Genomic DNA, 14783 nt, shown 5'->3' with positions numbered 1-14783 from the left:
TTTTGCTTCTATACTGATCGGGTAAAATAAATCCATTCACTTGCTTCGCAATACAAAAAAAGGATTTAAACATTTAAAAGTAACTTAATATTGTAAATTTAAAACACGTTTTAAGAATTGATTAGGAATTTAATTTAGGGGTTATGCTTTTAAACAAATTAAATTTTGTTTGTAAAATTTATTCAAAAATTTGCACGCACTTTTAGTTAAGAAGGATAAAAGTCTATTTTAAATTACAATTCAAATACTACTTTTTACCATTTTCTTTGAATAATATTATATATTATATTATTTATATCTTTAATTAAAAAAAAAAAACTATTCTCTAAGTATGATTTTCTCTCGAGATATTTTTGCATAATCCTTTTTATTTTATTTTTTTCTAATGCATAATAGATTTGCCAATTTTTCAATTGAATAACTACGTTAATTAAAACGAAATTTTAGAACACGGATATAAATAAAACAAAATAAAATCGTGATATCAATAAAAATAATTAAGAAAACAAAAATCCTAAGAACCGAACAAGACCGGTTCGGTTCGCCTCATTTCCGGTCTTTCAGTCTGGTTTTGAACTAGAGAAATCCTACAGAAAGCTCACTGGTCCCTTACCTATTTACAGCGTAGGTCAGGCAAAAGGCAAAACAACGCTCGCTTACTCTGTAAATACTGAACCCTAGTTTTAGTCACAACGTACAAGCTACTGCAACACTATTTGTTGAAGCGTAAAATGGCATCTATTAAGCTACCCGGCTGTTCATCGTCGTTGATAAAAGCTCGGTTCCTCCCCTTCAACCATGATGGTTCCCGTGGCAATACTGTCGTTTGTATTCGCCGGGATGTCGATCCTCCGAGTCTGGAATTCTCCAGCACTAACTCTCTCAGAACTCTCTCCCTTCGCTCCTATGCTTCTTCGTCGCCTGTCATCTCGGGTACGTTAGCTCTAATTTCCAGTCGATTCCTGAGGAAGACTCACGAACTTCAATAATTCTTATGCTTTTATATTATCACGGCACTGGAATTTGAATTTTGATTTATCTGTTCCTAAGTATTTTTCGTTGGGACATTTCGTCGAACATTTTTATTACCTAAAGTTACTTAGCATATTTCGTCTGCAGCAAAATTGACCACCGAGGCTTCTGCTAAGGTAATTGATGGAAAATCGGTAGCGAAGACGATTCGAGATGAGGTAGCTGCTGAAGTTTCTAGGATGAAAGATGCAATTGGTGTTGCTCCTGGATTGGCAGTTATTCTCGTTGGAAATAGGAAGGATTCTGCAACTTACGTACGCAACAAGAAGAAGGCTTGTGAATCTGTGGGGATTAATTCTTTCGAAGTGCATTTACCTGAGGATTCCGCAGAGCAAGAAGTGCTCAAGTTTATCTCGGGCTTCAATGATGATCCTACAGTTCATGGCATCCTTGTGCAGTTGCCTCTACCTTCTGTATGCTTCTAACTTTCAATACGAATTTCTTCTTCTTCTTCTTCTGGTGGTAAATCATGCCAACATTAACAAAATTAGCTGCCTTTTGCTTTATGCTGCAAATGATACGTTCATTGGTCCTAAATGCGTATAATTTGTTTTATTCCAGCACATGAATGAGCAGAACATATTGAATGCTGTTAGCCTGGAGAAAGATGTTGATGGGTTTCACCCACTAAACATTGGTCGTTTGGCCATGCGAGGAAGAGATCCCTTGTTTGTTCCATGTACGCCCAAAGGATGTGTAGAGTTGTTGCATAGATATGGTGTTGAAATCAAAGGAAAGAGGGCTGTTGTAATAGGCCGGAGCAATATTGTTGGAATGCCAGCTGCTCTGCTTCTGCAAGTAATATATCTTTTCCAAATGTTAATTTTTAGGGCAAATTACTTTTCACATGATGTTTAGACTTGATTGCAATTCAAACTTTATGGTTTCGTTTGTTATAACCCCTATTTTATTATTTATTATTATTATTACTATTGTTTGGACTTTTGAACCACATATGAGATTAAACCAATCAAAATTAAGAGAAAGAAAAACCAAGAAATCAGAAGATAATTTAAAAACTGATTATTTCATATAACGTTGTTGAAAAAAATAATAATAATGACAGTGCGCTAAACTGTACCATCAGAAATTACGGGGTTTGAATCAGACTTTTACCATGGGGGGTGAAAGTGTCGTTGCACTTTATATTCTTCTTAAGCAAAGTTCAATAATTTCATGTTTTGGGGATGAGTGCGCCTCTATACTTGTGTGTAAGCTGTATTTTCATGTCTTAGCATGTTAACATCATTATTTGTTTTATTCTTGTAGAGGGAAGATGCAACCGTTAGTATTGTCCATTCTAGGACCAAGAATCCTGAAGAGGTCACAAGACAGGCAGATATCATTATTTCTGCCGTCGGGCAACCAAACATGGTTAGGGGGAACTGGATAAAGCCTGGTGCAGTTATAATTGATGTTGGGATAAACCCAGTAGAGGTGAGTATAAGTTCTGTATTTTTAGGTATGCATTGTTTTTGCAGACCTTATGCTTTCTCTCATTCATTTTGGTATTTAATCCCCAAATTTCATGAGGTCAAGAATTTCTTAGATTGGAATTCAATCCCTCCTTGTGTTTTCAATCGTTTCTGAATGGATGTGGAACATTAGTGGTTTTGTGAAAGCGAATTTCTTCCTCTAAGTTGATGTTTTCAGGGAGATCATGGCTAACCAGTTTTTCACTCACGCTGAATTGGTGGCAGGATTCAAAAAGTCCCCGAGGCTATCAGTTGGTTGGAGATGTTTGTTATGAGGAGGCCTGCAAGGTTGCTTCTGCAATCACTCCGGTTCCTGGGGGAGTTGGTCCAATGACTATTGCAATGCTTCTCTCCAACACTCTTATCTCCGCAAAGAGGATGCACAACTTCCAATGAGATTCCTTGGAGAAGTGTTGGAAGGTCCAGAATAGATCATAATTTAAATGTATCTTTATGGGGACGGCTCCTTTGAATTTGAGTCCCTAATTTATACCATATCTTGTTCCTGCCTCATTATTATTTATTGCTATCAGTTTCAGAAATCAAAATGAGATGTCGTCAGAGAATAAGAATGATGCTTCTGGCAGGAATTTTATACTATATTTCACAGCGAGGAATAGATAACAGTAGTTTAAAAATGCATTGCCAAGCCTCAAGAGGCTTTCTATCATTCCCTGATTTATTGTAAATCTCTAAGCACTTTCTTATGGTAGTGTTAAAATGGCAACATACATGCTCTGTAACATAGAACGTGAAAGCCTCCCCTTACATATACCACCTGGTCTTTTATAATGCTTTGACTTAGCAGAACTTGATGGAGAATTGATCACTCTTTCCCATTGAGGTATATGCACCTTTAGCATTCTGGCATGCAGGGTGGCCCCGCCCCTCAAGATATGCATATCATCATAATCTTGAATCCAATTATAGAGGCTTATATAATATCATACAAGATTCAAAATAGAATGTAAATTTGCATGAAATTTTACCCTTTTAAGATTCATGTAATCCAAGTACCACCAAGAGTTTGAAACAATTGTTTAAGGGGAAGAAATCTGAAAGGAACGCAAATCAAATGAGCAATTAGAACAAAAATTAGAATCAGGTGTCTCATTAATCCCTGAAATTAGAAAAATTGAATGAAAGGAGTGCGGAACGAATACTTTCTATAATATGTACATATGTAAATATTATATATGTAGATATGGGCATGTTTCTACACAAATTGTGTTATATTATTTGTAAGGAAAATTAACAATAGTCGCACACTTGTGTCTACAAAAACTAACACAAGAAACCAGCCCCAATAAAAAGCAAAATCCCAAATCAAAAGGCCACAATGAGGCTACAACTTTTTCATACACGCTATCTACAAAAATGAGGATCTAAGCTCATTTTTCATGGTACTGGGATATATGAAAACCGTGTCTACGCACAAACCACCTTTTGTGTGAGTGCAGTCGATCTGGGTCATTGAGAACTTGATCTTTGTTAACACACTGGGATTCTCAACAACAAAATCCCCTACATGGTAGTGAATCCAATTCCCAGGATCATCCAGGTAACATTTAGATACAGCATGCTGACTGTCCGAAGTTGTTAGCTGAAACTGTACGGGTTTTAAGTCCCAGCCATGGATGTGCTCCGAGTTACAAATCCGACGGCCGAGCCTCTTCAATGACCTACCAAGCTGGAGTCTGAAGAACACACTATATGTTCCTCGAGGAAATTGGAACTCCAACTCTCCATCTACTTCAAACCACCAAATCTGTTGAAGGTATGCAACTGTCTGGAATCTACAGTTAAATATACAAGGGAAACAAATGTCAGATGATCTGCTGGCGTCCATGCTGAGATCATGACCAAAGATTAGAAACCCACTATCCAATAGCTGATTACATTTAAATTAAACCTTTATAACTGGGTGTTCCAATATAAAATTGTAAATAACATCCTCAAGAGTTTGTTTTCCCCAACGCACAAATAATATATTCGACTATTTCATGTTACATTAAGTTTTAAAAAGATTAATATAATAACCCTATTATTTAACATAATATCATGGAGTATAGAACTCACGATCATAAATTTCCTATTTCTATTAATTAAATTTCAGTACAGAGGATTCAAAAATAGATTGCGGTCATTCTTATCAGTTCAGTTTAAGCTTTTAATATCCATAGGAAGGTTAATTCAAGCGAAAAGAGTAAGGGGTACTCAAACAAAGCGGAGCGAAAGGACCAACTACTAAGTCAATGTCCTCTGCAGGCCGAAAAGGAAAGATACAGGACTTGAAATCACATGTTTTGTGATGAACTCTATATTAAAGTGAGACCTCAATGCTTATCCTATTTTCTTTCTAAGAAAAAGTTTGATACTTTACCAGATCAGATTTATTAATCCTAAAGCTTGAATATGGTCAACAAAAACTTGTTATCTCTAAATATTTTATTTTTAACCAAATCCAATTTCTCCGGGTCCGAATACTCAAATCTGACCAACCCACATATACCCTTTTTATGTTCTTTACTTTCATATTGATGATGAATGGTAGTTGTTTTATATTTTCACAACTGTTTCAATATTCATATAACATTTCAAGCAAGTGGGCAGAGAAATCTCAAGCGAGATCTAGATCACGTAGTTAGATATAAGAGAAAGAAAAACAAAATCCCAATTTAAGTAGCTAGTTAGAAAATCAGAAAATGAGAAACCCAGAACAGCAAGTCAAACCCAGTAAAGGAAAACAGGTTAAAACTTTTGGAATCATACCCCATGGAAAAAAAAAAAAAAAAAGTTTATAGATTATCTGACAACACTAGAAAGCAAAATTGAAACTTTCAGATGGAAAGTGCACCTGGATTCTTCGGTGGCAATATGATTCCAGTATCTCCGGTCATCAATCCCGGTGATCCTTAAGGCCTTGGAAGAAATTGACAAACAAAGCTGACCGCTATTCTTATCCAACCACATTTCCTGCTCATGAACAAAACTCTCTATCATTATCACATCAATAACCTTGAAACCAATACAAAAATCTTGTGGAAGGAAAAGAAAATAATGAAAAGGTTGAAACCTTGGTGCCACCATCGAACGGATTAGGCTTACAAAGCCTCGCATATAGATCTTTCTTCCCCAAATCAACAAGCGTCTTTTCATCAAACACCTTGTCTGCAAGAAACGGATAGTTAGACGGCAACTTAGATTCCCAGATGAAATTAGCCGACGAAGCAGCTCGGAAAATCCTGTTAACGCGTGCCAATTTGCAGATCTCAGACGGGTCCAAATGCATCAAAAGCAATGCCACGCAATTCTCCGGTATATCTCCCAATCTAGGCTTCAATTGCGCGTTATCTTCATCACAATCTGCTGAGCTCGCAGACATATTAGCACCCATCTGCTCTGAGAAAAAACAAATCTCCCCCAAAAATCAGAGACCGAACACTGAGTTGAAGTAGAAGCTTCACGGGTATTTAAATTTTCCTCTATGAAAGTAGATTCCAGAGACAAGAGTGAAAACAGAGAGAGGATCAAGAAAAGGGAGAAAAGCCTTAAACCCTGAAACGAAGCCGAACATGAAGAAAGGTGGAAAGAGAAAGACGAAGCTTTGTATTTATAATTTAATACTAAAAATAACCATAAATACTACGCGCGCGCGCGCGCGCACACACACATACATATACATTAATGAGCTGGGGTCAACAGGTAATGGAAAGATGAGGTTGCTCGTTGAAAGAGCGACGAAGAAAGAAAGAAAGAAGAAGACGGAGTTTCTGATTCGAATACCTGATGGCTTGAGGTGGACATAAGTGGATCTTATCCACTACAACCTTAATAAAAACAAACGTCAAATCGATTTCTCCCCGCGCTTTCTGTTCCGCGTGGAATTCACGCCGATTTTTAACCGTCTGATTAGGTGGTGGGATGCACGGTCTGGAATCCACGAGTGGGATAAGATGCGGGAAGGCCACTTGGCAAATTTGTTGGATTCGAGACTATTAATATTATTATTACGATTTAAATATGGAAGAAAGGTAGTGGATAAGTGAAGCGGCGGAGTGGGTTCCACTGCACGCAGCGCCGAGTTTAATGCAGTGAGTTGAAGTTCCGTGTTTACAACGCAGCGATGACGACTCACTGTGTTAATGGTCGTAATCGGGATGATGAAAACCGGTCGCCCAGTTGATTGGAATCTAGACTTAAAAAACAAACACGTAATTTAAAAAATATTAAAACAAGTTTATGTTGCGTTTGTAAAAAGGAGGTCAATTAAGGGGGGGATTAAAGAGTTAATTATACACGAAATTAGTTGATGATTAGTTTCTAAAAATTCCATTTAGGACAGGTGTATGGTTGGTCATACAGCACGCAATATTAGAGGGCGTAATTATCATAAATATGTGGCGGACAATTGAATACTAATGTCATAATAATTAATTCTGCTTTTATTGGTTTTGTAAAATAGTTTTTTTTTTTTTTTAATTTTAAATTCAAATTCAAATTCGTTATATATGTAATAAAATATTATAAATTAAGTAATTATATTATTAGTGTATTTAATGTTTATTTATTCACGGACGTATTTGGATGGAATTTGTTAAAAAAAAAAAAAAACGAAAATGTAGAGGTGGTGGAAAAAACATGAAGCCCAAAATCCATTTGGTAAGGATATTCTTGTCAGTCTATTTTTATTTTTTATTTTTTAATTTTAAAGTGAGTAATCCAAACACATCCCAATCATTTAACTCATGATTCCTCTGTCCGGTTAATTTAATAATTAATTAGTTAAATTTTATTTTAATAATTTAGAATTAGATAAATCCAACGGGTTTTCCTAACAATTAATAATTATTAATTAGAGGTTTAATTTATAAGATACATTATTATTCGGAACAAAAATCCAGCTTTTCATACGTGGAAGTGAGTCAACAGGGCCCACGGATTCCACGTGGCGCTTTTTACCCCACTACATCCATAAAATTGTCTCAATGGGTGTGGTTTTCAAAATATTTTTACATTAAATTTTTATATAATACAAGAGCCATTCATGTACTTATATACCATGTGCTTCTTATATTACATTTATTCAATACCTATAGATTTTAGTAATTACTTATTTTTTAAAAAAAAAAAAAAAAATTAGATGTCTAATGTGTATAACTAAGGTCATAAATTACATATTTCATGCATAATTAAATTAAATAAACTTATGTTATTAATTTCAAGATGATATATTTACTTTTATCTTTTATTAATTTTAATTAAATATGGAATTGACTTGTAATTAAAGTATTATTTCCATTCAAAATTTCTTTTCATATGTATTATATTATTATTATTCTTATTTCATTAAATTAAATTTTAAAATGAATTCAAATTTTATGGTCTATGGTCTCATGATTACTAAATTGAATAATTTTTTTTTAATATATATATATAATAAAGTAGGAAGCAACTATATTTGATCAAACATTCACATCACAAAATTCTTATCGTGAACTTAAGCACATTATATATCATTTATAAAATTGTGAACTATTATTATTTTACAAACAGCATTAATTAAGAATAGCTTAATAAATTAATTCATTCATGAAGATTAAATTAATTTAATTATTTGATTTACTTCATATTGTTTTGAACATTAAATTAAAGGTTAATATTTAAAAGTGAAAATATTGATGTATGTGTGATACTCAAACATAAATACTTATTATAAAATTAATGGGTTTTGATCAAACAATTATCTATATATATATTATTCCATGTTTGATAGTCAATTTCTATTATCATTAACCATAAATTCATTATATATATATATATATTATATTTTACTAAGAAAAGATTATAAATAAGTTATTTTGTTTTTAAATTCATGCTGAATTTCATTATTAAATTTCAAAAACTAATACATTTTAAATTTTAATTTTTGAAGAACATTTCATGTATATATATATATATATATGACAAATAGTACTGCACGGGCATACTATATTATATTCAAGGAGATTCAATTAATTGGCAGGCCTAAGCCCAAGTCTCCTTCAAGATTTAATGGACCGTATGCACGTCAATTTTTGTTGGGTTTTATAATATTTGATATGCGCACATGGCATTTATACAAACATGCGTAAACACAATATATATATATATATATGAGAATAAAATAAATGGTATTTATGCATACAAGTTTTGTATGTATACAGACCAAGACACGTGTATGCATATAAATTTTTGAGTTTTAGAATAGTAGAAATATTTTAAATTTATCTTTTTTGGGTACTTTTATAATTTATGTAAATCTTCTTTTAGGTAAGAGTTAAAATTTCAATCTTTTACTTTAAATTAAGATTTAGATAATCATAGAATTAATGTAACGACCCCGAAAATTTTAAAGAAAATAAATTATAAATTTATTACAGAAGCGAAATAAATAATTACGGTTTACATTTTTTATACAATAACTGAAAATAACAAATAGAGTTTACGAGAATAATCATTCTAAAAGAACAACTAATAATCAAAGAAATAAATTAAAAATAAACAAACTGAACATTCTACTCGCAACTCTTTTGTAGATCGGCCTCTAAATCATAGTTCTCTTGATCTGAAATGGTTAATAAAAGAGTGAGCTACACTAACCCAGTAAAAATATCACGCTACTCCCGATATAGAAATGAAGGTTGGTAGAAATCATAAAAACAGCAAATATAACTTTTAATTAAACAAATTTATTTATCATAAATAAAATCATTTACCGTCTATTTATCGTAACGAGATTTACAAAAACAACCTATAGAATTAATAACATAACACATATCATAATTTCATATGCAATCGGTTGGAACAATAATTTTCTCTTTTACTAACCTATTGGTATCCATGGGGGTCCATAGGGATGTCCCCACCACGCGCGAACTTTTTTTTTTAATATTTTTAATTAACGAGCTATTCCCATACCCCGTCTAGTATGAGTGCCAAATTACCAAATCTCGATACTTCATTCGATATGAGTACCAAATTACCAAATCTCGATACCCCGTCCGGTATGAGGCAACGTTCACGGTAAAGTTCCATATGTACCCGTTCCGTCTACCATATCCCAGAATATTCAGTAAGGTTACCGCTTCATCAATCCACTTAATCAAACAATTTCTCGTTTACCTTTAATTTATAGTTTTTTAATTCACCATGATCTCATAAAACAAACAAAACATGCATTAAAGGAATACAATTGCATCCCAGTTTCCTAATTTAACTGTACTCCCATAAGGCAAGCAATACATACATTCAAACTATAAAATCAATCAATCAGGTATTATCATGCATTTAAACTATAAAATCAATCAACAGGATCAACAGTGAATAACTTCCAGTTCTGCCTCCATTAGTAACCTGTAATTAATTATGGATATTTTTTAAATTATACAAAATACCATATTATTATTTATTAGACTTCAATTCCATAACAGAGAATAAGGTGAGAGATTCTTACTTAAATTAATATCCGAAATGCTAAAATTTTGGCTACGCCTACTAGCAGTCTCCGGGTTTTCTGAATTTTCCTTTGGGTATTAAAATGTACTTCAAGTATCTAGAAATATGCCAGAAAACCCAAAATCAGTGTTAGGAACCCTTTTTGGCCAATTTCAAAATTCCGGCACAAAGGCTCCGCCGTGCTATGGCGATGGCATCGCCGCCCACGACGGCGATTTGCCTCGAGTTGGCTATTTTCGACCGTTTTCAGTCAAATTTGGCTGATTTTGTACCAATCCATGCGAAAAAATACGTTAAGGGATCTCGGTTGGCCGAAAAAAATCGAAAAACCAAAACTTACAGGCGGCGGGGTTCTTCGGTGCGGCGACTCCGTCGGTTCACCTTTGCGGTTGGGTGTTTTGCTTCGGTCAACCTATAGAGAAGGAAACAGTTATAACAATGGTGGAAAAATTACACAAAACGAGAATCGAGAAGGACCTCAATGGAGGCTTTTTTTGCGGCCATGAGGATGTTTAAAATTGAATTTCGATCAAAAGAGAAATTTTTTACCTCTTTTGGCAGTCAGAAGTGGCTCCGGTGCGGTGATCAGCTTCCTTCTCGGCAACTGGCTCTTCTTCTCCAGCACCGGAGGGGGGGGGGGGGGGGGGGGGGGGGAAGGGGGGGAGGGTTTGGTGTGAAGAGGGTTATTTATATCCGTTTTTTTTAATATGGGTCGTCCGTCGCATTTGATCTATACCGTCCGATCGCGATTAAATAGGAAGTGAATCTGGACCGTTCATCGTGATTTTATCTAGGCTGTTTGATCACGTTTAAATAGGAAGTGAATCTAAATCGTTCATTGTGTTTAAATATGATCGTCCGATCGCGTCTGGGGAGGGAACGAATCTGAACCATTCATGCACGCGGGAATGAATCTGGACCGTCTGATCGCGAGCACGTGGATTGCCCACGTGGCCTCCTGCGTGGCACCGTGTCAGCGTTCCTTGCCATGCGGTGCACTCCAGTTCGACGAGGCTTCTGACTAGGCGTCCTACATGGCATAATTTTTTTAAATTATGTTTTGACTCCTAATTTCTGAATTTTCTTTCAAAAATATCTCCATAACCCAAAATTTCACCTTTTTTTTTCCAAAATTGTTTTCAATTTCATCCTCCATTTAATTTTCTTCATTTTTATCTTAAATAAAAATTAAAAAATTAGAAAATTATATTTATTCATTAATTTTAATTACAATTAAAATTAATTAAGGCATTACAACTCTCCTCTCCCTTAAAAGAAATTTGGTCCCTTAAATTTGTATATCTCTTATTCAATTAAATAGTCGAGGATATTGAGCTATGAAGTCTGATTCTAATTCCGATGCAGCCTCTCTAGGTGTGTGATTCTGTCATTGGACCTTAACAAAGAAAGTTTATCAGTTATAGATTACTTTGCTCTTTCGGTGCACAATGCTGACCGGTACTTCCTCGTAGGACGGATCCTCCTGGAGTGAAAGAGGCTCGTGGGCTAAGACGTGAGAGGGGTCTAGGTTATACTTGCGTAGTATGGACACGTAGAATACATTATGGACTCTGAAAAATTTTGGAGGCAATGCCAGTCTATAGGCAGTGGTGCCAATTATGTCTAAGATTTCAAATGGCTCAATAAATCGAGGATTTAGTTTTTCCCTCTTGCCAAACCTACAAATTTTCTTGAAAAGAGTGACCTTAAGGAATACCTGATCACCTTTCTCAAATTCTAAATCTCTCATCCTAGTGTCTGCGTAACTCTTGTGCCTTCTCTCAGCTGTCTGAATGTTCTTCCTGATCTTAACTATTTTGGTTGTAGTCTCCTCTATGAGATCTGGGCCGAACAGTTTTCTATCAACAACTTATTTCCAATATATCGGCGATCTGCATTGACGGCCATACAACTCCTCGTACGGAGCCATACCAATACTTAGTTGGTAGCTGTTGTTGTAGGCGAACTCTATCGAGATAAATGATCATCCCAGTGGCTCATAAAGTCAAGAACACAAGCTCGAAACATATTCTCAAGCGTGCAGATTGTCCTTTCTGACTATCCATCGGGTCTGATGGTGAAATGCAGTACTAAGGGACAATTTTGTTCATATGACTTGTTAAAAACTAGACCAGAACTGAGAAATGAACTTGGAGTCCCTGTCGGACATTACTGTCACTGCCACTTCATGTAATCTGACAATCTCCCATATATACATTCTTGCTAAATTATTCAATGGGTCGGTCATCCTGATGGTTAAGAAGTGGGAATACTTGGTAAGCCGATCAACAATTACCCAGATGACATCGTATCCTGAGCGTGCCCTATGCAATTTTGTCACAAAATCCATTATGATATGTTCCCACTTCCACTCCGGGATTGGTAATGGTTGAAGTAGCTCGTCTGCACGTTGATGCTCTACCTTGACCTGCTGATATACCAAACACTTAGAAACAAAGTCGACCACATCTTTTTTCATCCTGTTCCACTAAAATCAGAGTCACATACTTTGATACATCTTAGTACTTCCGGGATGCATGACAAACTTTGAGATATGGGCCTCTGTCATGATGTCCATTTTTAACTTACTGTCACCCGAAACATACACCCTGTCTTGAAATCTAAGCAACCCATCGGCAGAGACTCTAAATTCTGAATTAACTCCCTGTTCTTTATCTTTCTTGAGAGCTGCTAAGATGGAATCGATGGACTGAACTTCTTTTATTCTCTGAATCAACTCGTGTTGAACAGTCAGGTGGGCCAAACATTTGACTCTTTTTAGGTCCTGAAGTCGGACCCCCTATTACCTTGCACTCTGAAACCATCAAGTGAGCTAATATAGCTGCACATTTCCTGCTGAGTGTGTTGGCTACCACGTTGCCTTTACCCGGGTGATATAAGATGTTGTAATCATAATCCTTGAGGAGTTCTATCCATCTTCTCTAACGCATGTTGAGATCATTTTGAGTGAATATATATTTCACGCTCTTATAGTCGATATAAATATGAAAGGTCTCCCCATAAAAGTAATGGCGTCAAGTCTTCAAGGTGTAAATAATTGCGGCAAGCTCTAAGTTTTGGGTGGGGTAGTTTTTCTCATGACTCTTCAACTGCCTGAACCCATAGGCTATGACCTTCCTATGCTGCATCAGAACACAACCCAACCCTAGGTAAGAGCCATCATTATAAACTGTATATCCACCCGATCTGCTCGGCAAGGCCAACACAGGTGTAGTAGTCAACCATTTCTTTAGTTCCGAACAACTTCTTTCATAATACTCATTCCACTCAAACCTGACGTTTTTCTTTATGAGCCGAGTCAGAGGAGTAGTTAGGCTAGAAAATTCTTCCACAAACCTGCAGTAATAACCTGCCATCCCCAGAAAGATACGGATTTCCTTGATCGAGGTTAGTTTTTCCTAACCGAGCATTGCTTCAACTTTTTTGAAGTTCACTGACACTCCATCCTTTGATATGATGTGCGCTATGAAGGTAGTCTGCTAAAGCTAGAACTCATACTTACTCAATTTTGCATACAATTTCTTCTCTCTGAGAATCTGCAAAACCTGAGTCAGATGTTGAACGTATTCTTCTCTGCTTTTTGAATAAACCAAAATATCATCGATGAACACAATGACAAACTGATTCAGAAATTGTTTGTAAACCCTATTCATTAAATCCATAAAGATGGCTGGTGCGTTGATTAGTCCAAATAGCATAACCAGGAACTCATAGTGTCCGTACCTAGTTCGAAAGGTTGCTTTAGGAATGTCTTCTACTATGATCTTTACCTGATGGTAACATGAACGCAGGCCTATCTTGGAGAAGACTTGGGCACCCTACAACTAATCAAAAAGGTCATTGATACTGGGAGGGGGGGGGGGGGTACTTGTTCTTAATCGTGACCCTGTTCAGACCTTTATAATCAATACATAACTTCAACGTCTCATCTCTCTTTCTTATAAATGTGACTCCAGCACCCTAAGGAGACACATTATGTCAGATGAATCCACTATCCTGTAATTTATTGATATGTTTTCTCAGCTCCTCTATCTCAATAAGGCGATGCAGTAAGGAGCAACTGAAATAGGCTGGGTGCCTAGCTGAAGTTCTATGGTGAATTTGACTTCTCTGTCCACTAGTAGTCCAGGTAGTTTATCCGAGAACACATCCGAAAAGTCTCGGACTACCAAAATCTCTTAAATACAAATTTCTTTCTTGAATTTGCCTAGTTAGAGAAAATAACCGAGTTAAAACACTTGATAATAAGAAAATTTACTATGAGGGAATAAATGTTAAAGAATTTTATTAATTTATAAATGATTCCTTATTAAGAGGGTTGAATACAACCTTCTTATGAAAACAATCTACGGTGGCGTGATACACTGCTAATCAGTTCCTTTTTAAAATTATATCAAAGTCCTCCGTGTCAATTTTTATTAGGTTCACACTCAATTTTCTATCTGTTATATCTATGATACAGACTCTATATATAACCTCCCCCAGTAATGTCCTACTCCCAAGAGTAGATACAAACAACACAAAATCAAGTTTTTCATATAATACATTTAATTTTGATACAAAAATATGTGAAACAAATAAATGTGAGGTACTAGTATCAATCAAAATATGTGTAAGATGATTACAAATAGTTTACGTACCATGTACCACGTCTGGGTTGGATTCTGCATCTTTTTGAGTGAGGTTGTAAGTTCTACCCTGAATAGGAGGTCTGACTTGGTTCTGGTTCTTCAGGCACTCCCTTGCATAATATTGGGT

General features: G+C 35.5%; 2 protein-coding genes across 3 annotated transcripts; one reads left to right on the top strand and one right to left on the bottom strand.

Annotated features, from left to right (window-relative positions):
• The first annotated feature begins 587 nt into the window (after window positions 1–587).
• Window positions 588–3177, top strand: EMB3127 (Amino acid dehydrogenase family protein). Of its 2 annotated transcripts, XM_088220929.1 has the most exons (6): window positions 588–933; window positions 1120–1445; window positions 1594–1830; window positions 2302–2469; window positions 2733–2927; window positions 3041–3177. In XM_088220929.1, the coding sequence occupies exons 1-5, from the start codon at window positions 732–734 to the stop codon at window positions 2901–2903; spliced, it is 1104 nt and encodes a 367-aa protein (XP_088077055.1). In that variant the 5' UTR covers window positions 588–731; the 3' UTR covers window positions 2904–2927; window positions 3041–3177. The 2 variants fall into 2 exon arrangements, with proteins under 2 accessions (XP_088077055.1, XP_021904568.2); XM_022048876.2 differs by having other exon boundaries at window positions 2733–3177.
• Window positions 3178–3720: 543 nt separating this feature from the next.
• Window positions 3721–6293, bottom strand: LOC110819610 (F-box protein PP2-A13-like). Its single transcript, XM_022048867.2, has 3 exons — window positions 5584–6293; window positions 5365–5483; window positions 3721–4303 (listed from the first exon to the last, which is right to left on the bottom strand). Exons 1-3 carry the CDS (start codon window positions 5902–5904, stop codon window positions 3877–3879), a joined length of 867 nt encoding a protein of 288 aa, XP_021904559.1. The 5' UTR covers window positions 5905–6293; the 3' UTR covers window positions 3721–3876.
• Window positions 6294–14783: the final 8490 nt, after the last annotated feature.

The sequence above is a fragment of the Carica papaya genome, chromosome 5 (genome assembly GCF_054855325.1).
Source record: "Carica papaya isolate Zhongbai chromosome 5, ASM5485532v1, whole genome shotgun sequence".
Lineage (NCBI taxonomy): Eukaryota > Viridiplantae > Streptophyta > Magnoliopsida > Brassicales > Caricaceae > Carica > Carica papaya.
The sequence above is the reverse complement of the archived record's forward strand: the minus strand, read 5'-3'. Positions and strand labels throughout refer to the sequence as shown.

What these genes read in the sequence shown, in the direction of transcription:
- EMB3127 (XM_088220929.1), top strand. Translation starts at nt 732, where the DNA reads ATGGCATCTATTAAGCTACCCGGCTGTTCATCGTCGTTGATAAAAGCT. An exon ending in TTCGTCGCCTGTCATCTCGG is followed by an intron (nt 934 to 1,119) that starts GTACGTTAGCTC and finishes TTTCGTCTGCAG; the next exon opens with CAAAATTGACCACCGAGGCT. An exon ending in CAGCTGCTCTGCTTCTGCAA is followed by an intron (nt 1,831 to 2,301) that starts GTAATATATCTT and finishes TTATTCTTGTAG; the next exon opens with AGGGAAGATGCAACCGTTAG.
- LOC110819610 (XM_022048867.2), bottom strand. Translation starts at nt 5,904, where the DNA reads ATGGGTGCTAATATGTCTGCGAGCTCAGCAGATTGTGATGAAGATAAC. An exon ending in CGTTCGATGGTGGCACCAAG is followed by an intron (nt 5,484 to 5,583) that starts GTTTCAACCTTT and finishes GTTCATGAGCAG; the next exon opens with GAAATGTGGTTGGATAAGAA. An exon ending in ATTGCCACCGAAGAATCCAG is followed by an intron (nt 4,304 to 5,364) that starts GTGCACTTTCCA and finishes ATTTAACTGTAG; the next exon opens with ATTCCAGACAGTTGCATACC.